Raw genomic sequence first — 27,124 nt, 5'->3', positions numbered from 1 at the left:
TCTAGGATTTTGTCAACTCTGCTTCAATTTCCATCTTTTTCACTTTCCTTATACTTGTGGTAGAGGAGTGAAAGCCTGGCCAGACAGAACCATGATTGAGGAAGATCAGTATGTGACTTACTATGTATTAGTAGTGTCCATAAGTAAAGCTAAGGCTGAAAAACAATCAGTTTTGCATAAATATTTAGCTTTGAAAAATATTTGTGGCTTTTGGACTCTGTGCGATCTGACTAAAGCATATCTCAAATAGTGTAAGGAAATATCCAAATAATTCAACCAAGGAGATGCAAAGTCCATATACAATCTAAACAGAAAATGAAATTGCATGTACACTATCTTATTGAAAGCATCCGGACATCTATTAGTAGATATTAATATGAAATTTGTCCATCGTTCACCTTTAAGGTGGCTTGAACTGTGCTGGGGTGTCTGAATGTCTGTGGAGCTCATTTTTCCCCAAGAGCCAAATACAGAGAAGGTAGTGATGTTGGATGCTGGGGCCTGGAGAGAAGTTGACTTTCCGACTCTTTCCAAAGGTGTCCTCTTGGGTTCAGGTTGAACTCTGGGTAGGCCATCCCATTTCAGGAATATTACCGTCCATAAGCCATTGTCTCACATATGTCTTGTGCTAATCGGTCAACCATTGTCTCCAAACTTTTTCTCTACTGAGCACAGTACAAAATTTTGAAAAATATGTTCATATCCTTTCACATTTAGTATTTTCGTAAGTGCAATAACTGTTAAAAACGCTCCCAAACCATAACACCACCCCCTGCATACGCCAGTGTCAGTACTGATGGTAGATAATACAGTAGTTACATGTGCAGTGAACATGGTCTGAAAATATATTATGGAAGTTATTGGTTGACTGATGGTCAAAGATGAACAGCATAGGTTGTAATTCGATCTCCTTATCTGCCACACATTTCACACTGGACATGCAGTTCAGTAGATCTTGATGATGACGTCACTGAACAAATTCTAATTATACCCAGCATTGTTTTATTTGATAGTGGCTTAATGCCAAATCCTTGATAGTAATATATAATTAAGAAGTTTGTACAGACAAATGATAGAAATATCATTCAGTCATTATTACATGACTGTGGCCCAAAAATATGAAAATATTATTGACAGCTTTAGAAGGGTTTAAATGTCCCTGATGGATTTGTTACTCAAATTACGACCAATGACTATACCATGTTCAAAGTCAGAGTGTTCTCCTGACCCAACCTATTCTGCTTTTATTGCATCTCCACTGAAAAAACAATACTCTCCATCCTCTTTTTTGTACTGGTGGTACTTCCTCTCATGACATCTAGTGGTCAATTCTGCATTACATAGTGATTTACAGATACCTCTGATCAGTTAGTGCTGTTGTATGAGACTGAAGCTAAGCAACAGTTAATCACTTGGGCATTTCAGGATGAACTGAAACCAGTAGAAGTTGTTTGTTTGTAAAACACATTGAAGAAACTGATCAGTCATTTCGTTGGTCACACTGAACGTATTGCGACTGCTGACGTAAAGAATTGAATAACGCTTTATGCTGAATGGTGTGCGGGAATCAGAAAAATCACATTCTTCATCTTGACAATGGCAGGTGTCATGTAGTATGCGAAACAAGTATTTGGCAGATAAAAACATCAGATTAACACCTTGTTAACCATACTCACTCAATTTATTGGTTAACGACTTACTGCAGTTCTCCAAAGTCGAACAAATGATGCACAGACAGTGATTTCCATAATCTTGGGATGCTTTTGAGTCCTTCCAATACCTTGTGTCTTGGGTATCAACAGCAAAATGGAAAGGAAAATCCAGAATTAGTTCAAACATATGCAAAAATATACAAATTTAAAAGTTGATTACTTTTAAGGTACAGTAGGACAAATTATACCAGAAATAGTTTTTCTTTGATTATTTTTGCAAAATCTCAAATGGTACTATTCAAATTGAGTGGGTTAACAATGTTAAATATGTTGGGCAATTGATCCATTTAGTATGTATTTCGGTCTCTAACTGCAGACTTTCACTTAAAATGTTTCTGTGTTATCTGACATGAAAGATGATGATCAAATAACTGAATGAAATAATAAATAGCGATATTGCAGAGATTAATCAGTGACAGTAAGTGTTAATCATATTACAGATTTTTGAAAGTGGGAAGTTCACCCATTTCTCCGGGCAAAGACACTACAGGCAGCTCCCGGCAGTCAGGCTCGTGGCGCCAGTCGATATTCGACAGTGTCACACCGAAGAAAGTCAGACCTGGTAAGGACCAGTTTTCTTGCCTCCGTGTAGATAATGTACACTGCAGGTGGCTATTTACACTATTTGTTACTTTTGCAGATGGGAGCCCAGTTGTACTCGATGGTCTGCAGAAACTGACAAAACGTGACCGTGCTGAACTGAGAGCACTTTGGCGTAAAGCTATAAATCAGCAGCTGCTGCTCATCCGCATGGAAAGAGAGAACGCTCGTCTCAGGGGTGAGTGTTGATAGGAGAGAAACACATTGTGAGTAAGCACTTTGTTATATGTGTTTCAAAAGATTGTACCTGTTTTTGTCATCATAAGTTCAGTGTGTGGCTTGACACTTTATTTAGAAGAATAACTGAACACAAGGTAATGTCAGATTTATAAAGTAGTCATGCAGTTTAGGCCTCCCATTAACAGTTGTCTGACATTAATTATAGTCACCAGAAAAGATTGTTTTATCAGTATGTGTAACTGGTATTGCTGGAAAATGAAGATGGCAAAGCAGCTGAACTCTACTGTTTTCTTTATAATCTTTCACCAACTGGCCTTTCATGTAAAATCTCTCTTTACAAGTTCCATAGTTATCTTTTAACTCTTAGATGACTCTTTGTGCCATCTGTGGTGTAGCTACTAATGCAATCGTTACTAAACTTTGTGTAAGCAACATGAACTCGTGTTTGTATTTTGTCAACATGGATTATTTAGATGATGTATGTAGTTTTTGTTATCTGTTCATTTGGACCTGCTCCTCACTTAGTGTCATGACCAAGGGAACAAAAATAGTCCTTATAAGGCTCAGATTAAAATGTTGCTCGAAAATTTTTATCTTATTATATATTGGAGTTTGAGGGCTGTACTGAATATAGACTAGCCGTGAGTTGGTGACAAAGTCATGCTACTAGGAACGTAAATGTTAGTGGTATCTTAGCACAGAATTGGTTTTGGAAGGAGATTATTATGATAGTGTACCATTTGTGTAACAAAAACACAAATAAACATATGAAGCAGAGAGGAATTTTTTTGGTGAGGTTTAGGGGGATAAATAAACTGGCAAACCTGAATTTGAAGGATGGATTGGAAGTAGCTCCAGTTGTGAGGATATTGTTCAGTCTACAAGAAAACCCAGATAATAAGACACAAAACTTTGTTACACCTAGGATAACTTGCTACAGAATGGCTATGGTACTAGTATGATAAAAATAGTCCAAATGTCAATCTATAACTGTGAGTGATGTGACCGGACCTGACTTTGTAGGCCGTCAGCTGGCCAGTAGAGTGCAAGGTGGAGGCACTGCGCATGCATCCAAGAATGGAGGCCTCTGCTGGTACTAGTATCGTCAGACTTCTGTGGTGCACCTTACAATTGTGCACCTGGATTGTGTGTGTGGAATTTCAGTGTCACTCCCAATAAGGGGAAGAGTAGTTTCACATAAGAAAGATGGGTTATTGAAAGAGCAAATGTAGAGTGGTACAGTGGCATATAATTATGTGGCCAGTAAGACCAGTTCTGATATTAGACATAAATCCTTTCACACTCACATACACTCCTGGAAATGGAAAAAAGAACACATTGACACCGGTGTCAGGCCCACCATACTTGCTCTGGACACTGCGAGAGGGCTGTACAAGCAATGATCACACGCACGGCACAGCGGACACACCAGGAACCGCGGTGTTGGCCGTCGAATGGCGCTAGCTGCGCAGCATTTGTGCACCGCCGCCTTCAGTGTCAGCCAGTTTGCCGTGGCATACGGAGCTCCATCGCAGTCTTTAACACTGGTTGCATGCCGCGACAGCGTGGACGTGAACCGTATGTGCAGTTGACGGACTTTGAGCGAGGGCGTATAGTGGGCATGCGGGAGGCCGGGTGGACGTACCGCTGAATTGCTCAACACGTGGGGCGTGAGGTCCCCACAGTACATCGATGTTGTCGCCAGTGGTCGGCGGAAGGTGCACGTGCCCGTCGACGTGGGACCGGACCGCAGCGACGCACGGATGCACGCCAAGACCGTAGGATCCTACGTAGTGCCGTAGGGGACCGCACCGCCACTTCCCAGCAAATTAGGGACACTGTTGCTCCTGGGGTATCGGCGAGGACCATTCGCAACCGTCTCCATGAAGCTGGGCTACGGTCCCGCACACCGTTAGGCCGTCTTCCGCTCACGCCCCAACATCGTGCAGCCCGCCTCCAGTGGTGTCGCGACAGGCGTGAATGGAGGGACGAATGTAGACGTGTCGTCTTCAGCGATGAGAGTCGCTTCTGCCTTGGTGCCAATGATGGTCGTATGCGTGTTTGGCGCCGTGCAGGTGAGCGCACAATCAGGACTGCATACGACCGAGGCACACAGGGCCAACACCGGGCATCATGGTGTGGGGAGCGATTTCCTACACTGGCCGTACACCACTGGTGATCGTCGAGGGGACACTGAATAGTGCACGGTACATCCAAACCGTCATCGAACCCATCGTTCTACCATTCCTAGACCGACAAGGGAACTTGCTGTTCCAACAGGACAATGCACGTCCGCATGTATCCCGTGCCACCCAACGTGCTCTAGAAGGTGTAAGTCAACTACCCTGGCCAGCAAGATCTCCGGATCTGTCCCCCATTGAGCATGTTTGGGACTGGATGAAGCGTCGTCTCACACGGTCTGCACGTCCAGCACGAACGCTGGTCCAACTGAGGCGCCAGGTGGAAATGGCATCGCAAGCCGTTCCACAGGACTACATCCAGCATCTCTACGATCGTCTCCATGGGAGAATAGCAGCCTGCATTGCTGCGAAAGGTGGATATACACTGTACTAGTGCCGACATTGTGCATGCTCTGTTGCCTGTGTCTATGTGCCTGTGGTTCTGTCAGTGTGATCATGTGATGTATCTGACCCCAGGAATGTGTCAATAAAGTTTCCCCTTCCTGGGACAATGAATTCACGGTGTTCTTATTTCAATTTGCAGGAGTGTATATTACAATATATTTGTTATAGTGGTGCTTGAATGTTCTCAATCTTATTAAAAAATGAAAACATGTGCACCCAAATTGCTGCAAATAATCTTAACTTTGGACACATGTGACTCAGATATGGATAAAGATATCAGTACAACTTTCAAGTTTTTTTGAGATTGGAATCTTAAGAATGTGTCAGAAAAAATTTAGCCATTTGCTGTGTATAGCTGTCGTGTAATCCATGGCTCAGTTTTGGTATAAGAAGACCATGTTTTGGGGTGTTTTTCAGTTTTCTGCAGTTATTTAGTATTTAGATTTTACCTTGCACCAGAATTTGTGTGAGTATTTTATATGTATACGTAAGTCAACTTTGAACCTGTGCATCTTGTAAACTGATAAAGGTATAAATAAAATTTTCAAGTTTGTTCGAGATCAGGATCATAGGAATATAGCACAAAAATTTGCTGTTTATAGATGCCTTGTAATCCTTGGCTCAGTTTTGGTAAGAAAAGAATGGTAAAAAATCATTTTTGTACGTGTGTGTGTGTGTGTGTGTGTGTGTGTGTGTGTGTGTGTGTGATATACTTACTTTGACCCTGCACTGTAGGTTAGTGACAGTCCTTATGTTGGGTATACAAATGGCCCTTACCTCTAGAGTTACCCAAAACACTTGACCTTACTTTTCTATCACCAATAAAACCTGAGGTTTTTGTGTGAAGTATTTTCATACCAATGTCCACAAAATTCCTGCCACATTTCACAAAGGTAACATATTTTGTTAAAAAGCTTCAGATTGTTGTTTATTTGATGTTTTCTATGTTAGTGTTTGTATATATTGATTGACAGTCACAGTATGTGGAATTTATTTTTGAAAATTGTATATGCTAATTATATTAATTCTTGAAACTTCTTACAGCTCGTCAGGAGGAGGCAACTGTAAAACGCTTGAAACTGGAGTATGATGAGATTGGTTCTTGTGTTCGTGAGCTTGTAGAAGTGTGGGACTTACTTCTGAGCCGGGAATCAGCAGTTTCAACCCGTTGTGACAGACAGATGTTACTTCAAGCAATTAAACAGGGTAAAATAACTAGACATGTCTATTAAACTTTATTGTATTGGAAATTTTGTAAACCATGAAATAATATTTAACAATGGAAAATCTAGGATGGAATAACGATAATATTATGAAAAGGATAGAGTGCTACTCAACATACAGTGGAGATGTTGAGTCGCAGACAGGCACAACAAAAAGACTACTAAATGCATAAGCTGTTGGCCAGAAGGCCTTCTTCTAAAGTAAACCACACACACACACACACACACACACACACACACACACACACACACACACAGTGGTCGTGTCTGCGAGATCTGTGTTTGCATGAGTGTGTGTGTGTGTGTGTGTGTGTGTGTGTGTGTGTGTGTGTGTGTGTGTTTCAGAAGAAAACCTTCTGGCTGAAGACTTACTTGTTTAGTAGTCTTCACATTCTGCCTGTCTGCGACTCAGCATCTCCGCAATGTGGTGAGTAGCAATCCATGCTTTTCATAATATTGTCATGAAATAATATTCGTGCAGTGAGCGTCAGTAAGATATCTTTGTTTCAGGTGTACCAAGGACAAAGAGAGGGGAAGTCTGGCAATTCCTTGCTGATCAGTATTGCTTGAACCATGCTCCTCCTGACACATCGAAATTCCCAAACTACAATGTACCATATGAAGGCTTGCTCAAGCAGCTTACTGCTCACCAACATGTAATTCTCATTGACCTAGGTGAGTTATCAGCAGATAGTCTCAGCCTATATAGTTATTAATATGGGACTCTGTACCACAAACTGGTGAATTAACAGAATTTAGTGTTATTTTTACATGAAAGAATCAGTTGTCTAAGTAGCTAGACAGATTTGGTGTACCCCCAATATTTGGGATGCTGCTGCTGATTTAACATACCTTTACCTTAAACATCAAAGTTACTTTTATACGACTGATGACCTCAGAAGTTAAGTTGCATAGTGCTCAGAGCCATTTTTTACTTTTATACATGGTTTTATTTCAGCATGCACCAACAGTCTATGAAATGATGTGTGTGGGGAGGGGGGGCAGTAGCTGCACTGATGAACTTGCTGCTAATGAGGTGGGTTATAAATAGAAATTCTTGGATAAAACCAAAGAAAACAGCAGACAAATCAGGGGGTGCTTTATATAGGTTTCACCACCAGCCCCACTTCATTTCCAAAAACAACTATCACTTGCCCTAATCCACCTTATGTATTTCACTTGTTGGTCCTGTTAAATAAATGTATGTACAGTATTTGTCTGAGACTGTCTGCAACTTAAGAAGGAAATTAACATTTTGATTTGGTATACTGCTCATGCTATACACTTAATGAAGATGCTCTCTATGACCTAGAGAGAGAGAGAGAGAGAGAGAGAGAGAGAGAGAGAGAGAGAGAGAAAGATTTTCATTTGAAATTAATTTAAAATAGTTATCTTAACCAGGCAGATTTGCATAAGATAATTCCTAGGCTGTTATAGTCAAACAACAAAACAATTTACAGTATTCCTTTACACAAGCAATCAAGTTATGTGATACTGTGTGTAATATTTACATGGAACTCCAAAGAAATTTATCTGTTCAGAGGCCAAAAATTGTAAAATTCCTATTTTTGTATAACAGGGTCAGTGCATACGACATGTTATGTCCCACTGACACGACACACACACACACACACACACACACACACACACACACACAATAATAGAGGGAAACATTCCACGTGGGAAAAATATATCTAAAAAGAAAGATGATGAGACTTACCAAACAAAAGCGCTGGCAGGTCGATAGACACACTAACAAACACAAACATACACACAAAATTCTAGCTTTCGCAACCAACGGCTGCTTCGTCAGGAAAGAGGGAAGGAGAGGGAAATATGAAAGGATGTGGGTTTTAAGGGAGAGGGTAAGGAGTCATTCCAATCCCGGGAGCGGAAAGACTTAAATTAGGCAGGAAAAAGGACAGGTATACACTCGCGCGCGCGCACACACACACACACACACACACACACACACACACACACACACACACACACACACACACATATCCATCCGCATATACACAGACACAAGCAGACATTATACAAAAATGTCTGCTTGTGTCTGTGTATATGCGGATGGATATGTGTGTGTGTGTGGGAGTGTATACCCGTCCTTTTTTCCCCCTAAGGTAAGTCTTTCCGCTCCCGGGATTGGAATGACTCCTTACCCTCTCCCTTAAAACCCACATCCTTTCATATTTCCCTCTCCTTCCCTCTTTCCTGACGAAGCAGCCGTTGGTTGCGAAAGCTAGAATTTTGTGTGTTAACCATTGATGCCACTTCCTTATACACAAATATTCCGCACGTCCAGGGTCTCGCTGCGATGGAGCACTTCCTTTCACGCCGATCACCTGCCACCCTACCTAAAACCTCTTTCCTCATTAACTTAGCCAGCTTCATCCTGACCCACAACTTCTTCACTTTCAAAGGCCAGACATACCAACAATTAAAGGGAACAGCAATGGGTACCAGGATGGCCCCCTCGTACGCCAACCTATTCATGGGTCGCTTAGAGGAAGCCTTCTTGGTTACCCAGGCCTGCCAACCCAAAGTTTGGTACAGATTTATTGATGACATTTTCATGATCTAAACTCACAGTGAAGAAGAACTCCAGAATTTCCTCTCCAACCTCAACTCCTTTGGTTCCATCAGATTCACCTGGTCCTACTCTAAATCCCATGCCACTTTCCTTGACGTTGACCTCCACCTGTCCAATGGCCAGCTTCACACGTCCGTCCACATCAAACCCACCAACAAGCAACAGTACCTCCATTATGACAGCTGCCACCCATTCCACATCAAACGGTCCCTTCCCTACAGCCTAGGTCTTCGTGGCAAACGAATCTGCTCCAGTCTGGAATCCTTGAACCATTACACCAACAACCTGAAAGCAGCTTTCGCATCCCGTAACTACCCTCCCGACCTGGTACAGAAGCAAATAACCAGAGGCACTTCCTCATCTCCTCAAACTCGGAACCTCTCACAGAAGAACCCCAAAAGTGCCCCACTTGTGACAGGATACTTTCCGGGACTGGATCAGATTCTGAATGTGGCTCTCCAGCAGGGATACGACTTCCTCAAATCGTGCCCAGAAATGAGATCCATCCTTCATGAAATCCTCCCCACTCCACCTAGTAGAGTGTCTTTCCGCCGTCCACCTAACCTTCGTAACCTCTTAGTTCATCCCTATGAAATCCCCAAACCACCTTCCCTACCCTCTGGCTCCTACCCTTGTAACCACCCCCGGTGTAAAACCTGTCCCATGCACCCTCCCACCACCACCTACTCCAGTCCTGTAACCCGGAAGGTGTACACGATCAAAGGCAGAGCCACGTGTGTAAGCACCCACGTGATTTACCAACTGACCTGCCTACACTGTGAAGCGTTCTATGTGGGAATGACCAGCAACAAACTGTCCATTCGCATGAATGGACACAGGCAGACAGTGTTTGTTGGTAATGAGGATCACCCTGTGGCTAAACATGCCTTGGTGCACGGCCAGCACATCTTGGCACAGTGTTACACCGTCCAGGTTATCTGGATACTTCCCACTAACACCAACCTGTCAGAACTCCGGAGATGGGAACTTGCCCTTCAGCATATCCTCTCTTCTCGCTATCCGCCAGGCCTCATTCTCCGCTAATTTCTAATTTCAATTTGCCGCCGCTCGTACGTCACCTGTCTTTCAACATCATCTTTGCCTCTGTACTTCCGCCTCGACTGACATCTCTGCCCAAACTCTTTGCCTTTACAAATGTCTGCTTGTGTCTGTGTATATGCGGATGGATATGTGTGTGTGTGCGAGTGTATACCTGTCCTTTTTTCCCCCTAAGGTAAGTCTTTCCGCTCCCAGGACTGGAATGACTCCTTACCCTCTCCCTTAAAACCCAAATCCTTTCGTCTTTCCCTCTCCTTCCCTCTTTCCTGATGAGGCAACCGTTGGTTGCGAAAGCTTGAATTTTGTGTGTATGTTTGTGTTTGTTTGTGTGTCTATCGACCTGCCAGCGTTTTTGTTTGGTAAGTCTCATCATCTTTCTTTATATATATATATATATATATATATATATATATATATATATATATATATAATAGAAGGAAACATTCCACGTGGGGGAAAAAAATATATATCTAAAAACAAAGATGATGTGACTTACCAAACGAAAGCGCTGGCACGTCGATAGACACACAAACAAACACAAACATACACACAAAATTCTAGCTTTCGCAACCAACGGTTGCCTCGTCAGGAAAGAGGGAAAGAGAGGGAAGGACGAAAGGATTTGGGTTTTAAGGGAGAGGGTAAGGAGTCATTCCAATCCCGGGAGCGGAAAGACTTACCTTAAGGGGAAAAAAGGACGGTTATACACTCGCGCGCACACACACACACACACACACACACACACACACACACACACACACACATCCATCCACACATATACAGACACAAGCAGACATATACAGAGGCAAAGAGTTTGGGCAGATATGTCACATCTGCTTGTGTGCTGCACGTCTGCTTGTGTCTGTATATGTGTGGATGGATGTGTGTGTGTGTGTGTGTGTGTGTGTGTGTGTGTGTGTGTGCGCGCGAGTGTATACCCGTCCTTTTTTCCCCCCTAAGGTAAGTCTTTTCGCTACCGGGTTTATATATAGAAGGAAACATTCCACGTGGGAAAAAATATATCTAAAAACAAAGATGATGTGACTTACCAAACGAAAGCGCTGGCACGTCGATAGACACACAAACAAACACAAACATACACACAAAATTCTAGCTTTTGCAACCAACGGTTGCCTCGTCAGGAAAGAGGGAAAGACGAAAGGATTTGGGTTTTAAGGGAGAGGGTAAGGAGTCATTCCAATCCCGGGAGCGGAAAGACTTACCTTAGGGGGAAAAAAGGACGATTATACACTCGCGCTCGCACACACACACACACACACACACACACACACACACACATATCCATCCACATATATACAGACACAAGCAGACATATATGTCTGCTTGTGCTTCCCACGTGGAATGTTTCCCTCTATTATATTCATATCATTAATTTGAACCCACCTGGATCGAATTCTAGCTTTTTTATTGTCACTGTTGCATTTAGAAATCTTTTCTGTCGTCTTATTTTCTCTTTTTGTTTTTGCCAGTAGTTTCACTTTGTATTCACCTTCTCCTTTTTACCGTAATCTGCTATACAATTTTATCCCGCCCATATATACTCAATAATACGTCACCCACTTCCAAACCGTAACAAAAAAAATTTTTTTCCACTTTCAACACTACCGCTGCTATAAAATCCACCGTTTCTAGTTAACAAACAGTTCCTTTCACGTATTAAACAACCGTTTTGGCTAGTTCTGATAACCTTCGCTTTATTTCCATTTCTGTTTCTCCCACATCACTGATAATTTTTAGCCGCTTCCCACAGGCTTTAACGTCATTATTTCTTCGCCAGACAATTGTTAGCCTCATTTTCATAATCTGCCACCACAAAACCACTCCTTTTAATACATTTACACGCAGTTTTTTCGAAATTTTCCTGATGTGCTGGCCGTGCACCAAGGCATGTTTAGCCACAGGGTGATCCTCATTACCAACAAACACTGTCTGCCTGTGTCCATTCATGCGAATGGACAGTTTGTTGCTGGTCATTCCCACACAGAAAGCTTCACAGTGTAGGCAGGTCAGTTGGTAAATCACGTGGGTGCTTTCACACGTGGCTCTGCCTTTGATCGTGTACACCTTCCGGGTTACAGGACTGGAATAGGTGGTGGTGTGAGGGTGCATGGGACAGGTTTTACACCGGGGGCGGTTACAAGGGTAGGAGCCGTAACCGAGAGGTTCAAGTCCTCCCTCGGACATGGGTGTGTGTATTGTTCTTAGCATAAATTAGTTTAAGTAGTGTGTAAGTCTAGGGACTGATGACCTAAGTGGTTTGGTTCCTTAGGAATTCAAACACATTTAAACATTTGTTACATACACGACAGTGATTTGCAAAGAAGAGGTATAGGTGCAGAATGTAGCACCTGTCACCTTTCATGTATACTTTTAAGTCTGTTGATAAGTGATAGTCTTTTGTATCTTTATGTCATTGTAATTTCATTTTGGAAGTAATTTTACTTGCATACAACTTACATACATATGCATGTGTTTAATATGTATCTGTTGGGCTTTAATAACAACTGTAAACTTAGTGTAATTGTAAACTTAGTGTAAAGCTCAGATCTTGGTGAGAATCTGTAAATATCTCATTGAAGTTATGGAAGCAATGAGATTTTTAAAAAAGAAGAAACATAGAATAAAGAAGTCATGAAAATTTTGAGACTAGTATGCAGTTTTCTCGTCCATAAATTGCAAAAGTTTGTTATTATTTATCATTTATCTTTGCATTCACATAGAGAACTAATTGCATTTCAGGACGAACGTTTCCTAGTCATCCATTCTTCTCACGGCCTCTAGGACCTGGACAGTTGTCACTCTTTAACCTATTGAAGGCCTATTCTCTCCTTGACCCAGAAGTTGGTTACTGTCAGGGCCTTAGCTTTGTAGCTGGTGTTCTCCTATTGCATGTGAGTATCTCATATAAAAGTTTGTGTGTAAGATGCATTTGCTTTTCATAGCACTTAAAGCCATTCCATAATGTTTGTTCAGTAGTTAGTTAACGAAATACTTAGCTCAGTAACTCATCAGATTCATAATCAGAAATTTAGATAATGGGAAAATATTTAAGAATGAGTAGGCTTAACTGATTAAATGAGGGACAAGTCAGCTTCTTGGCAACTGAAGATTATATGGACATAAACAGAAGACACAATTACTTAACAAAGGTATATAGACATTCAGGTAAAGGGGTTGTATTGGTGAAGAAATTAAAAGACGAGAAAATGAAAATGAGATAATGGAACAAAAAACTACTAAAGAGAGGATGAAAGTTCCAGGCAATTAATAATGGAAAATGGCGAAGTTAACAAAACTATTTGTAAATCTTTTTAAAAGGATGTAAGAAAACAAAACCAAAAATTTGGTAATAGAAATAATTGCCAACAACAGGCGTATGAAGAAATCAAAGCAGAGCTTACATTAGGTAACTGTCATCTTTCATTACATTAGATGGCACAGTAAACAGCAATTAAAATTTATCACATTTCCAATGTTTCTTTAATGTTTGTACAGTTTAAGAGAGTAATGTGGATTGGAGAGTGATAATAATCAGCATGAAATTTTGGAAGCAGTGCTAGCCTCCAATGTGCATAAAGCCCTTCAAATTATGAAGAAAGTAAAGCCATCAGGAGAGGATGGTAAGTCAATAGAAATATTTAAATCTAGAGGAAAATATGGTGCAAAAGAAACTTGCAAAATTATTTTCAGACGGTCTTGTAACAATTTCTTGAAACTGGGGCAGTACTACAATTGTTCTACAAGCAACACATGAAAAGCTACAGATCTGTCAACTTCCTTTCCCTCATTAAAGGGGGTTTGCTATAAGTATCATCAGCTACATAGAATCTTCATTTGCTTTTAATAAAACAAAGTCCAAGTTGGCTTTATAAGTGGATATAACACAGTGGATCATTTGCAAGTGGTGAATGAAATTTCAGTTCTAAGTAAGGAGTATGAATTACCACTTTGATGGGAATTCACTGAGTCTGAGAAAGAATTTGACCCAGTTTCAACAAAATTTCTCGTGATAGCTCTTGAGATACATGGCATTGATTCAACCTCCATTAGTTTAGTGAAGAATATACGAGTTAACACTGCAGCTTCCCTTACAAGTCATCTGGATAATGGGAGATTCTTAATTGAAAGAACAGCCAGACAAGAACATTCAGTATCACTAAAACTAATCTCAGCAGACCTACAGCAAATCTTCAGTGCCCTAAACAGGAAGAAGGAGGAATTATATCCAAGGAAAATTCAGTCAAGGAAACAGTAAGACAGAACTCTGTCTTTACTTACCTTCTGGAGGTGAAGTGTTTAGTACTGCCAGGAGGCATGTTTAACAGTAAAAGTGATGATACAGTCTTAGCTTTTGGAACAGTTAATTCCTTCCTTAAGTAGGGAGGGAGGGATAGGCTCAGAAGATTAAAAAAGAAGGGCAGGTCACGGAGACCCCAGGAATCCTGCTGCAGTGAGATGACAAGATAAAGGCAGAGGTGAAAGGGACTCCTTGCCCTTCCGGCATCTCGGTGACCTGCCCTTCCTTTTTAATCTTTCCAACCTATCCATCCCTCCTTCATGAGGAAGAAACAAACAGTTCTGAAAGCTAGGATTATGTCACCACTTCTACTTTTATTTGTATCTTGCCGGCAGTACCAAACATTTCGGCCCCTGAAGATAAGTATTGGTAAGCAGAAAGGAAGAATTGCATGTTAATGTAATATTACAAATGAATTGGGTCACTATGGAATTCCACAGAAAGTGTGACGACTGAACAGTACTTAAGTTCTCAGTGGCCTGCTCTCTGTAAGATGGAAAATTTTTATTTTCTGTTCTGTCATTCTTCACACTTAATAGTGCTGAAACAGTAAGACTACATTCTTCAAAGTACGTACTTACTTTACAATAATGCACCATGCTAACCAGGTTAAACACAGTCATACAATGAATTCCATTATGGCAAGTAGCACAAACAATTGTAGAACTGGTGCAAAGTGGAAACTTGCATCTAAACTCTAATTATTTTTATACAGCATGATTCTGTTTCTTTTCATAACTGTTGCCTTAAGAATATCAATAGCAAATACATTTGTCTTTTCCTCTGTTGCAGATGTCAGAAGAGTGTGCTTTCTTGATGTTGCGACACTTGATGCTCCAGCGTGGCATGCGTCGCCAGTATGTTCCCGACATGGGTGCTCTGCAAGTGCAACTCTATCAGATATCACGCCTTCTGCGTGACACATTACCTGATCTGTATGCACATTTTGACACACACGATATAGCACCAACACTCTATGCGGCGCCGTGGGTCCTAACATTGTTTGCTTCGCAGTTTCCTCTGGGCTTTGTGGTCAGAGTCTTTGGTAAGCAAGTAGCTTCAGAACTGAAATATGTCTGACTACCTTTATAAAAAATAGCAACAAGGCTGATTAGATGTAACAGGAAGGCCTCATGGCCATAATCTCGCCAGGAGAGGTCTACGTATACAAAAATGATAGTGATGTGGAAAGGCGATAGATTCATGCTCACCACATAGAGAAGACTTTGAGTCACAGACAGGCACAATGAAAAAGACTGCCAAATTTAAGCTTTCAGAAAAAGTCCTTCTAACAAAGTGGAAAACAGACACGTACTCAAACAAGCACTACTCGTACACACACATGGCCATTGTGACTGTGTCTGATACGAATGAGAAAGTCCAGCCTGGACTTTCCATTGAAAGCAGTAGACATTAATGACATGTGAGCATAACTGTACAGTGCCTGGAAAAAATTCAACCAGACTTGCTAGGTGTATGACTGATTATCTGAAAAAAATGCTATGGGGTTAGGACATCCCTTAGCTTTCTTAGGGTTAGGGGGAGGCATAGGGGAGGAAACAGGTCGGCATGTAGGCCTAATCCTAGAACACATGGAGGAATTTCAACCAACTTGGAATTAATATGACTTAATATTCAGGAAAAAAAAAAATACTAGCGTGATGGAAGGGGGCTGGGACATCCGTAGCACTGCTAGGGGTGGATAGGAGGAGGGGTGGGGGCAGGGGGTTGTGACAAGTACAAATAATTGAAAACAACTAATATTAGTGTAAAAGCCATAGTTTTTGGTGCCACTAAGCTGAATGGCGGCAGTTGCAACATAATTTCATCCTTAGGGGTTGGTAAGTGTGGATGTGAGAAGTATGTTACATGTCAAGTATAAGTGTGGAATGCGTGAAACAAGTTCAACAAAACTTAGGCATGGGACTGGGGATGGGGAAGGAAAGGTGGTGATACCGAAAATGATTGTTATTAGCATTGTATCCAAATGGTTTTCAAGTCATTAGCTGACTGATGACATTTCAGCCTTACTGGTTGGATAGAGTTGTGAACAGGGTGAGATAAGATTAGATACTCCATTTGTTCTCTATCTCAGAAGGTGAATTGCTAGCAGCCAAAGCCAAAGATTCAGGTTGTATACATGGCACAGCATACAGATTTAATATCTGTAAGCATGAGATGAAAGAGCAAATTTACGTATTCAGTAACTGATGCTACACACTATGTGGGAACTTGGCAAGGGGATTCCCCAGATCTGATCAGCAGCAGACGGGAGACTTTGTGCTGTAGAGATTTACAGATGTTTGTTGCCAACTGTGCAGCATACCATTATCTGATGTTGACTGCATTGTTGTCTGCTTTGTCACTAAGCTGTGCTGTCACTGTCTGTGTTTTGTTGCACTATTTTCATTGTGATGTTTTCGGAAATGAGTGATGGTGTGGTGGGTGGCCCATCAAAGGGGTTACCTTCTGCTCCAGTTTGGAAAAGAAAGCCAGTTATTAGAATCTCGTGAAAGCTCAAAACACAAGTTCGTGGTGCCTGCACTGTGCTACGTACTTACAATATGTGGAGGCAGAGCTTGTTATCCGCCACACACCACCTTTCCCTCTCTTCCTGAAGTAAATAATACCCGCTTTCCCTGCACTCCCCCGACTCCCCCCCCCCCCCCCCCCTCAACACCCCTCCCCTTGCCAGCAAGATGCCAAGCTATAGTTTGGAAGTAGTACTATATTTCTTCTTTTCTTTACCTCAATGTTTATGCTGGAGTAAATTAGACTTGCTGACAGATAGTTAACATAATAGAGGTAGTTAATGACCTACATATGAGTGAAATGGTGATGTTGGTTGGACAAATTGATGAGTGCACACTGGCAACCTGACATCTAATGAGCCGATTACTTGCTAGCGTGAATGGTGCTCTGAGCAGCTCAAGAGTCACTTGTTAGCTGCTCAATGCAAACTGCCTCCTGGCAGACACAGAGATGCTTAGGCTCGGTGTGGTAGCCACTAGCTTGCCGGCCTTCACGCACTCAAAAATCTAGTGTGATCCAGGGTGGCACAGTACTGGATGGAAGAAGAAAATGTCACTACACAAGCAATGAGAAGCATTCTAGCTGACATGTCCCTCTTCCCGTGAGGACTCTGAATTGGAATTAAAAATTGTACATCATTACATTAGTTTCAGTATCTTGGTAGGTAAAAAAATTACAAACATTAACCACACAGTAAAGTACTTAGCCCTTTGCAGACTATCATGTGGCAAAAAAAGTTTCAGTGCTCTGTGGTAAAACAGCTAAGTGGAACACTCTGTACATTATAGTCCCATACATGCTCCGCTCAACAAAAGTAAGACATCAAACAGTGGAAGGTCCAGTTTGGAATACCAACAATATTATGAAAATGATAGACCGGTACCCACTGTGAAGACATGTTCAGTTGCAGACAGACACAATGAAAAGGCTGTACACATTGAGTTTTGGTCACAGCCCTTTCCAGAAAAGAAAACACACACACATTCAAACAAGCAAGCACATCTCATGCACACCTCATGCACACATCACTGCTATTTCTGGCCACTGCCAGTGGCGTTCTGGTCAGAGCAGCCAGAGATAGCGATCATGTGCAAGAGGTGTGCTTGTTTGTGTGAATGTGTGTGTGTGTTTTCTTTTCTGAAGAAGGCTTTGGCTGAAAGCTTAACATGTAACAATCTTTTTGTTGTACTTGTCTGCAACTCAGTGTGTCATATTTTTGATGGATAGCTATCTATGCTTTCCAGAATAAACCATCACAAAAAAATTTAAACAGTTGTGTAAGCATAAGATAATAATTTCAAACTAACCTGTTTTGTGCCAAAACTTTTGACTGATAATGCTTTTCCTGCTCTGAAAAGCTTCTTGCTCTTTTTGTGCAGTAAATGTTCGGAATCAGAGGGCAACATCCTCGCAAAGTTATTGTGTTGCTTGACAGCACTTGAGGGGTGTCATCCCGACATCAATACTCTATCAATTTGCTTTTTATTAGAGCCTCATAAGCTACAAATGTCATTTTTCATCCTTCTTTTCCCCCAAAATTTGACATCATCACTCCACCACTCGTCATCATCATAGCCAAATAGTTTTCCTGTTTTTCTCAGAAGTTCTTACACTCTATGTGGCCCACAGAATGTTCAGACTTGTATCACAATGACAGTTTTTTTCCCAAGTGATTTTGAGTCATCCTGTTCGTGAGTTGGTATGTTCCTTAACATTGCTTAAGATTAAATATTTGTATTTTTAATGAGTCAGATGCTCTTCTTATAACAAAGAAATTTCAGTTTTGTCAGTCATCGTTTCATAGTTAAATGTGTGACATTATTGGAAGCAAATCATTGTTCTAGCAATTTCCAAAAGAACCTTTCTTATGCTTTTACTAAACACCAAAAAGATACAAATCTTATTGTTTAATCTAAAATTTGTCATTTCGTGTCATCTGTGAATAGTCAATTGTGGCACTAACTACTCGGATCTGGTGGTATGGAAAACTGCTACTGGACTCATATTTTCTTCTGCTCAAGTGTGTGGTATGGTTTGTTACCTGAGGCTGTAGCACAGCTTTGCCATATCTGTTACTCCTGAAATAACATTAACCCCAGCAACTAGGGACTGACTACAGCTGACATTTTCAAGCAATGTCTTAGAATTCCTCTACAGATTACATGAAGTCCCGGTTAATCGTATTCAAGATACTAAAACTAAACTAAACTAAACTCCGTCTGAACAGGCCTTTGAAGACCCAACTGTACCAACTGGCCGCCTTGTCATCCTCAGCCCACAGGCATCACTGGATGCGGGTATGGAGGGGCATGTGGTCAACACACCGCTCTCCCAGCCGTATGTCAGTTTACAAGACCAGAGCCGCTACTTCTCAATCAAGTAGCTCCTCAGTTTGCCTCACAATGGCTGAGTGCACCTCACTTGCCAACAGCACTTGGCAGACCGGATGGTCACCCATCCAAGTGCTAGCCCAGCCCGACAGCACTTCACTTCGGTGATCTGACGGGAACCGGTGTTACCATTGCGGCAAGGCCATTAGCAGTTATTCGAGATACAGTTTATATTAATAAGGGAACCATACAGAGCGGTCCTCTCTGAATGTCTTCATATAAGATATGAACATCCAGCACCTGGACACCAGTTTCCTATTCAGTACAATGCATTTCTCAAAATAACTTAAAAATTGGCCTTTGAAGATGAAAAGATTTCTAAATGCTGTTAAGTACCAAACATTTGTAGGTTAGCGAATTTGTTGGTAGCTCAGTGAATAGTGTAATTGGGTTATAATCGTAAGGTCACTGATCTGAATCTCACTAGCATTGTATGATTTTTATTTTTTTTATTCTTTATTTATTAACAAACAAAAATGTTAATTAACAAATAAGGAACAATAGTTTTTAATAGAAACATCTTTTTTTAATTTTGATTGTTGGTCATCCGAAAATAAATTAAAATTATACTGACATGTGAAATGCCCTTTTATTAAGTGAAAAAAATTTATTTACATCAAGTATTTGCTTTTTACATTTAATGTTTTGTGCTTTTGTACAAATTTTTAATATACAGCAATAAAAAAATAAAAGATTTTATTATGATTCCATATTTGTTAATTAACATTTCCATTTCTTAATAAATATGGAATTTTACAAAAGCATGCTACTTGTGAGATTTGACCCACAAACATTCTGATTACAGTCCAGTTAAACTACACACTGAGCTACCAATGAATTTGTTGACAGTCTACATATGCTTTATACTTAAAAGCACTGGAAAATCTCCTAATCTTCAAGGGCAGTTTCTTAAGGTTCTTTTGAGAACTGAGTTATGCTATTTTAGGAAATTGACCTCCGAGCATTGACCAACTGTTATAAGTATGAAGAAAATCAAAAAGGGCAGAGCAGTGCATGAGATCCATGTGTAAGATAAGGTTGTTTATTCTGACAGCTGCTACTTACAGTGTTTCTTTTTGCAGATTTGCTGTTCTTTGAAAGCACAGATGTTGTGGTTCGTGTTGCTGTTGCTCTCTTAAATGAACACAGGGAAGGCCTATTAGCTTGTGATAATTTTGAAGAAATAATGGACTACCTAAAAGGAAAGGTGCCTTCCATTGACAAAGCTACACTTGATCGCATCATGAAGCAGGTGAGATTTCTTGCATGAAGCAGGTGAGATTTCTTGCAGTTTCTAAATCAGTATCTCCTTATATCAAATTTATGTAGCATATTAGGTTCATATCTGTATTGTGGCACGTACTTTCTGCACCACCTCAGTATACTGGCAGTCACCACAGTCTTAAAATTGGTGTAGGTGCTGAAAAAGAAAGAAACTCTAATCACAGTGGAAGAAGCGACTGTGATTATCTTCTTTGTCTACTGCAAACTTTTTAGATGTAATTCACTTTGGGACACCATGAATAGAGATGACAACCACTAACATTGTTGTGTATAATAGTATTTCAGAAAAATTGTGATTGTGGATTATGTGTTGCTTTGGTATGTTGTCTCAATATTTTTATAAATCATTTTTATAAGTTTAAAATGTATGTTTGATTGCTGATATTATGTACACATAAAACATTCTTTATAGAAATAGTATTATATCACAGATTAAAACTGAACATCAACTTGAATCGAAACCCATTTTTACACAAGACTTGCGCGGTAAAATAGTGTGATGCAAAGTAAACAAAGTAACTTTTACAATTAAGTAGAAAAGTGAAATAAATATATGACCTAAGCAGAGAGTTAACGTGTTATAAGCAACAAATTTACTACACTTCCTCAGGCTATAGTGAAAGTAGCCCAGACATTTTCAGTGGAACACTGTAAATCGATTGTGAGGTACTAGTGTCGCTTATGTGTGATTCTAAATTACTGTTGCAGGTTTTCACAAATGATGTTTCAAAACAACTTCATGATTATGAGGTAGAGTACCATGTACTGAAGGAGGAGATGGCATCACCTCGTGTGGACATGGAAACTGTACATAGACTTGAAGCGGAAAATAGGAATTTAATAGAACAACTGGAGGCAAGTATCTCATATTTCATCCCGTTTCTCAACGTCCCTCAATTGTCATCAGACCTGCCAAAATAGTAACCTCTTTTGTACTCTTAGATTCATTTGAATGTTTCTGGGACAATTTCTTCTCATCCTGATATTTGACTGATAAGCTAATTTGGTCATGAGCATAAGCCCGATGAAAAGTATGTCAAATTGAACCATACTGATGTACAAACTGATCGCTGGCTGTGGTGTGAGATATGTGCCTGCTTTGCCTCATTTGCTGCATTGTCCGCTGCTCAACCCACAGCATTCGCTTAGTGCTTCCAGTGCACTTAATACTTTCCATATTCTCTTCTATTTCTGAGCTTTGGACAGGTGCTAGGAGAATTAGGAGGATTGATTTATAATGTTTACATTCATATGTGGAGTTTTATTTTGTAAATATATAAATACATTTGCAGCTATCATAAGCTTATATGCTATTATAATATGAACACAAACCAGATTACTTACTGCCCCTTTTTGGTACAAAAAAGAGTTCTATTGAATTCTTTACAATACAACTTCGTCTGAAATACCAACTGTTGGTTTTAAAGCTAGGAATAAAGTTTTTTTGTGAGTCTGGCCAATAGCACCAACATAAAAGATGATAAAGTCCACCACAGTAAACAAGACATGAATATCATAACCTGTACTGAAGTAGGGTGCTATAGGCATTTCAAAGTGCAAACTTTCACTTGATTGTGATCTGCACATTAAAATTTCACAAGGCATGAATAAGAATTGTATTACACTAGAAAAATATTGAGAGCAATTTTACCAAGAAAACCTGTTTCTTCATGCTTAGATGAATGTTGTGGGCATTTTCATTGCTCATGTCTAGGACTTAACTTTTACTGATAATCCTATTTAGGACTATTTCACACATTTAATTCCATTTCTTAAAATTGCATGATTTTTTTCATGCAGTAATCAAATATTTAATTCCTGGTTTATTGCTTAATTATGTACTTCATATATGTGTCAATATAGTTTGGGATAATTTATATAGAAAGCAGAGCAAGCATGTTCTGGCACATAAAAGAAACAATTGATCACTAAATTAACATTGTTAGCACTCCTGGTATAAGAAACTAGTCACAGAAATGATGACAGTATTACAAAACACTGTCACACAGGTGACAACTTAATCACATTACATCGCATGTCAGAGGAGCAACTACTGAATAACACTGTACACACTCCATCACTTGAGTGGCCAGTGCACTCATTGACATATCCTAAAAAGGCTCCCCTAATGCACTACATAGTCTGTCGATCGGGTGACCACTGAAACCACAGCATATCCCGCCGCACAAACAGCAACTGCTGACATTCGATTGGTTGACACACAACGAATCAACATGTTCTATCCTGTGTCTGTGTGAGTATGCGTTATACACAAATCTAGTGAAGTTACAGCAGTTGGGACACATCTGTAGCCTCTGCCCCATAATCCTGTTGGTCTTCATTAAATTGGGCACACAGTGGGATGAAAATACTGTTGATATAAACTGCACACAAAACTCGCACCCTCTATTATTGGGGTCCAGTTTTATAGTTCAGTGGCGGACAGCACATCCGTCTGCTAGCAGCGCAGTACAGTGGCCAGTGCTGTAAGCTCGCAGCTTGACTAACTGTGCTGGCAGTGCCACCTTCCAGCCTGTGCTGTTGGTTAATAACTTGGCTAGAAGGTCATAGTACAGTGGCTGGCTGAACTGTGCAATCGCTTGTTGCAGTCACTACAGTAATAAGGAAGTTACATTTTTGAAACCATCAAGTTCATGTAGTACTTTGCAAAATGTTCCAAAATAATTTCAGAAAGCTACATGTAATAGATTGATCAGAACCACTTATGCATTATAGAATTGTATTAACTGTATTACAAAAGAAGAGGTATGTTTTGGTAATTATATGAAAAAATAGAGATAAATTCGAATGTGAACAGAGGGATTAATACTGTTGCAAATTTACTGCGTATATATTCATATATGATGACAGGTTAAATAATTTGGAAAGAAAGAATAGATAAAGGGAGCAATTAAAAGGTTACATATTTGCAACATAAGGAGAAGATAGATTGCTACTTAGGGGTAAAGATAACACATTACATTGCATACAGGAACAACTGTGTGCAACTTAATGTGTCATCTCCACAGTAACCAGCAAGCTATCTTTTCCTTATATTGTAACAATATTATGAAAAGGATAGGTGTTACTCACCATATAGCAGAGATGGTGATTCACAGACAAGCACAACCAAAAGATTGTCAGAAAATGTGCTTTCAGCCAACAGGGCGTTCATCAGAGATAGAACACACACACACACACACACACACACACACACACACACACAAGCTAGTGGCTCTGAAAGCTTGCCTAATTATAATCTTTCATATCTGTGTTCTGCCGCCACTTGGTAAGTAGATTTTTTTATCTATCCAGTTACCTTATTTTGTCAAAAATTGATTCTTTTCATAATATTGTTGCATTCCCTCCTGGATTTTCCATTGTTGAACTTTTTGGGGTTTCCATTCTTTGATAAAGCATATTTGTGTATTGTTACCCAAAGAACAGGAGGCAAATGTCGAGCGTTAAATATTAATACAATTGTTTGTTTTAATATGTATTTTCTCTTCTCCATTGTTCATACCACAATCATCTAGGTTGTTTTATTAAAGATACAAATCTTTTATATCAAATTTCTTGTTTAGATTGCTACAAGTGCTACCCACAGACAGCAACAAAACATCAACAAGCTGGAAGCGCAAGTTCGAAGCTTGGAAGTGAGCATTACAACTATGGGAAATTTCATCTCAGAGCTGGTAGACACAAGAAAGGATATAGAAATTCCAGGAGAGGTACGGCGCTTAATTCAGCAAGTCGCAGTTGTAGAGAGACGCAAGTCTACAACACAGAAACCAAAGATTGAAGCGCTCAAAACTCCAGCACCAAGTGTCATTGAGACACCAACCACAGAAGTTCAGAGGTCGAGTTCTGCTGCCGACGAGCTGAGTTCACAGCATCATGGACATGCTCCCTATCCCCTGAAGTCTGCACTTAGTTCCCCAAATCTTTCTGCCCGTCTCACTGGAGTGTCATCACTTTTCAGCAATACTCACAATAATAATAAACAGCAGAAACCGAATGCTGTTGCTACCTCCAGTGGCTCTACAAAGGCTTATTCTCAAACATCAGACACCCGTCACATGAGGCAGAAGATGGCTCAGCCAAATGGTATCGTAAATACAGAGAGACAAAATGCTCCAGAGACAATTAAAACATTATCTGACACATCTACATTGAAATCTGAATCCCCTCTATCATCCAAGCCAAAGCCCCTTCGGCCGTCTCAGAGTTCCTATGAGTTGACAACTCCGATTGTGAAGCTTGTTGATGACAGTGGTGACAGTGGAAATGTGACTCCAACATCTCCCTCCACACAAGTTCATCCACTTGACAGCTGCCTGGGTGTAAACTTTTCCTTTAGTGGGACAACCAAACTGAAAACAATAAGACCACTCCGTGCAAATCTACAGCGGAATCCAAGTTCAGAGAGCCTAAAAATTAATCCTGGAACAGATGGACTGGACATAGTCAATTTGAGACCGAAGGAACAACAGCCCCTTGTTGTTGGTGTCAATCCACAGAGTAATGGTGTTCTCACGAGGTAACCTGAGCTGTGGTAATGTAATATTGTTTAAATATAATGTAATATTGTTTAAATAGCACTGAAAAATAGTTCATTTATTTGATTTTCAGTTTTAGCTCCAGCTGAAATGTTGGTATCAAATCCCTGAATCTCAGAATACCTAATCTGATGAGATATGTGGTATTTGCAGTCTGCCCAACAAAATCGGGGCATTTCATATTGGTAGTGTTTGCATAATGTATGTTCACTATTTACTGATTTATTTCAGTATAAAATCAACAGTAAGTGTATTTCAAACTGAAAATGGAATTGAGTGTCTGCTGAGGCAGATAGTTGGTTTATTCAGTGACTCACTAATGCGTTTTTTATTATTTGTTCTATTTCTTGTTTCTGGTGCAAATAGATTATGTCTATAATGTAAATGATGTGTGAAAACAGCGACTTGCTAGAAGCATTAACCCATGTCCATTCACTCAAGCTTTAACCTTGAAGTTCACCTGCAGTGTTCCTCCTCTTCCATCTCCTAATGTTACAGAAATCCATCGATCTTCCAAACTGAATGTATTTACCTCATTGTCTTCCTTATCAAAATGTAGCCACATTCCAGAAACATTGATGAAAATGAATGAATATGTGAGTTCTAAGCATCTAAGAGGACAGGCCGCACAAATTATCATAAAATAAATCATTGTTTTGCATGTATATATTCCCCATTATAATTTTGAGAATTTGGGATTTGAAATTCTGTTCAGCTCTAGTTTTCATACAATTGTATTGGCAGTTTTGCTTTTCTAACATTTCCTTCCCACCAAGCATATCAATTTCTGCCCTACAAGATGTGAAAAATGACCAAGGCTAGTAAAAACCATGTGATACATGTTTTGAATCTTGCCAGTATTGAAATAATACACATCAGTAATGGAATTCAGCTACTGAAACACATGAATTCTCTAAAAGTTTAGTAGTAACATCCAGTTTAACATCTTTATTTCTGACACCATGACTGAGAAGTCCTGTGGCTTTTGTGAAACTGGTTTATAGGATTGTATTATGATTTATTTAGCATTTTCAGATTCAGAATATTTATTTTTGTAGCCAAAATATTGATATTATAGTGATAGTGAAATGTATGACAGTTTTTTCAGATGCCAGTATTTTTCATGGCTTTAGAAAGGTTATAAAATGCAGGTCAAACCTGAAATGTATTTTTTTCCAATATTTGTATTTCAGACTATATTTTTCATTGTAAAAACTCTTCTTTAGCAAAAACAGTTATCCAGAAGTAACTAAGATATAACTTTAATCTTGTTGTAATTATTTTTTGAAATTTTAAGTGAGAAAAGGAAAGATCTCTGTTACAAATTGTTTCTGACACATATACAGTATCGTTAGTATGTAAATATACTATTGTCAAACCTTGTACTTAACAGTTCTGTTAACTGTAAAGTATGTACATGTATATATATTTGTGTGTGTGTGTGTGTGTGTGTGTTTGTTTGAGACAATGGCTTCAGATGTACAAGACAGTAAGGAAAGTATGAAAATGTGTGTGATGTGGGGAATACTTGGTGTGAGCGAATTCATTTTGCTGTGTGTACTATGGCACCAAATAGTCATTATGTCTTAGTTGAAACTGTGATTCATTACTGTTGTTAGATTGTAAGATATATTAATAGCAGTATTCAGAGAGAGTGATGACATGTTGTTGTTCGCGTGTTACCAGTAACTCAGTGTAGTATGTGAAACACATATCTATACAATGTATGATATTTACTTAATAAAATTTTTATTTCAGTTTTCAAGTAGTGCTGTTTCTTTCATTTATTGGCTGATTTTAAGCAGTCATAGTTCACAGAATCCTACAACAGATATTTGATTATTAAATATCATTCAGAATTATGAATAAAGGTCTAAGTAGATTCGTGGCTCTCCTCTGCTGTGGTACAGGACGACAAAATGTCCTTTGCCAATACTAAAGCTTTTGTTAGCTACAAAAGCTGTGCAGGGATAGAAAGAAAAAATAGCCATACATAATATCCATTGGTGGCAACAAAAAAGTGTGTAGTGGTTACCATGGGGCATCAGAAATGCTGACACACACACACACACACACACACACA

General features: G+C 39.8%; 1 protein-coding gene and 1 pseudogene across 6 annotated transcripts in view; one reads left to right on the top strand and one right to left on the bottom strand.

The window, feature by feature from the left end:
- LOC126100174 (TBC1 domain family member 4) overlaps positions 1-26,806 on the top strand; it is an 874,659-nt gene extending 847,853 nt beyond the window's left edge. For all 6 annotated transcript variants that reach the window (XM_049910723.1, XM_049910728.1, XM_049910724.1 and 3 more), the window contains 9 exons: positions 2,153-2,274; positions 2,353-2,490; positions 6,122-6,283; positions 6,811-6,975; positions 12,719-12,870; positions 15,069-15,321; positions 20,281-20,450; positions 21,191-21,337; positions 24,067-26,806. In XM_049910723.1, the coding sequence (XP_049766680.1) occupies positions 2,153-2,274; positions 2,353-2,490; positions 6,122-6,283; positions 6,811-6,975; positions 12,719-12,870; positions 15,069-15,321; positions 20,281-20,450; positions 21,191-21,337; positions 24,067-25,026 (2,269 nt within the window). In that variant the 3' untranslated portion in view covers positions 25,027-26,806. The remainder of the gene's footprint in view (positions 1-2,152; positions 2,275-2,352; positions 2,491-6,121; positions 6,284-6,810; positions 6,976-12,718; positions 12,871-15,068; positions 15,322-20,280; positions 20,451-21,190; positions 21,338-24,066) is intronic.
- Positions 19,231-19,348, bottom strand: LOC126102299 (5S ribosomal RNA; annotated as a pseudogene).
- Positions 26,807-27,124: the final 318 nt, after the last annotated feature.

The sequence above is a fragment of the Schistocerca cancellata genome, chromosome 9 (genome assembly GCF_023864275.1).
Source record: "Schistocerca cancellata isolate TAMUIC-IGC-003103 chromosome 9, iqSchCanc2.1, whole genome shotgun sequence".
In the NCBI taxonomy this organism is placed as follows: domain Eukaryota; kingdom Metazoa; phylum Arthropoda; class Insecta; order Orthoptera; family Acrididae; genus Schistocerca; species Schistocerca cancellata.
This window is presented reverse-complemented; position numbering and strand designations above follow the sequence as displayed.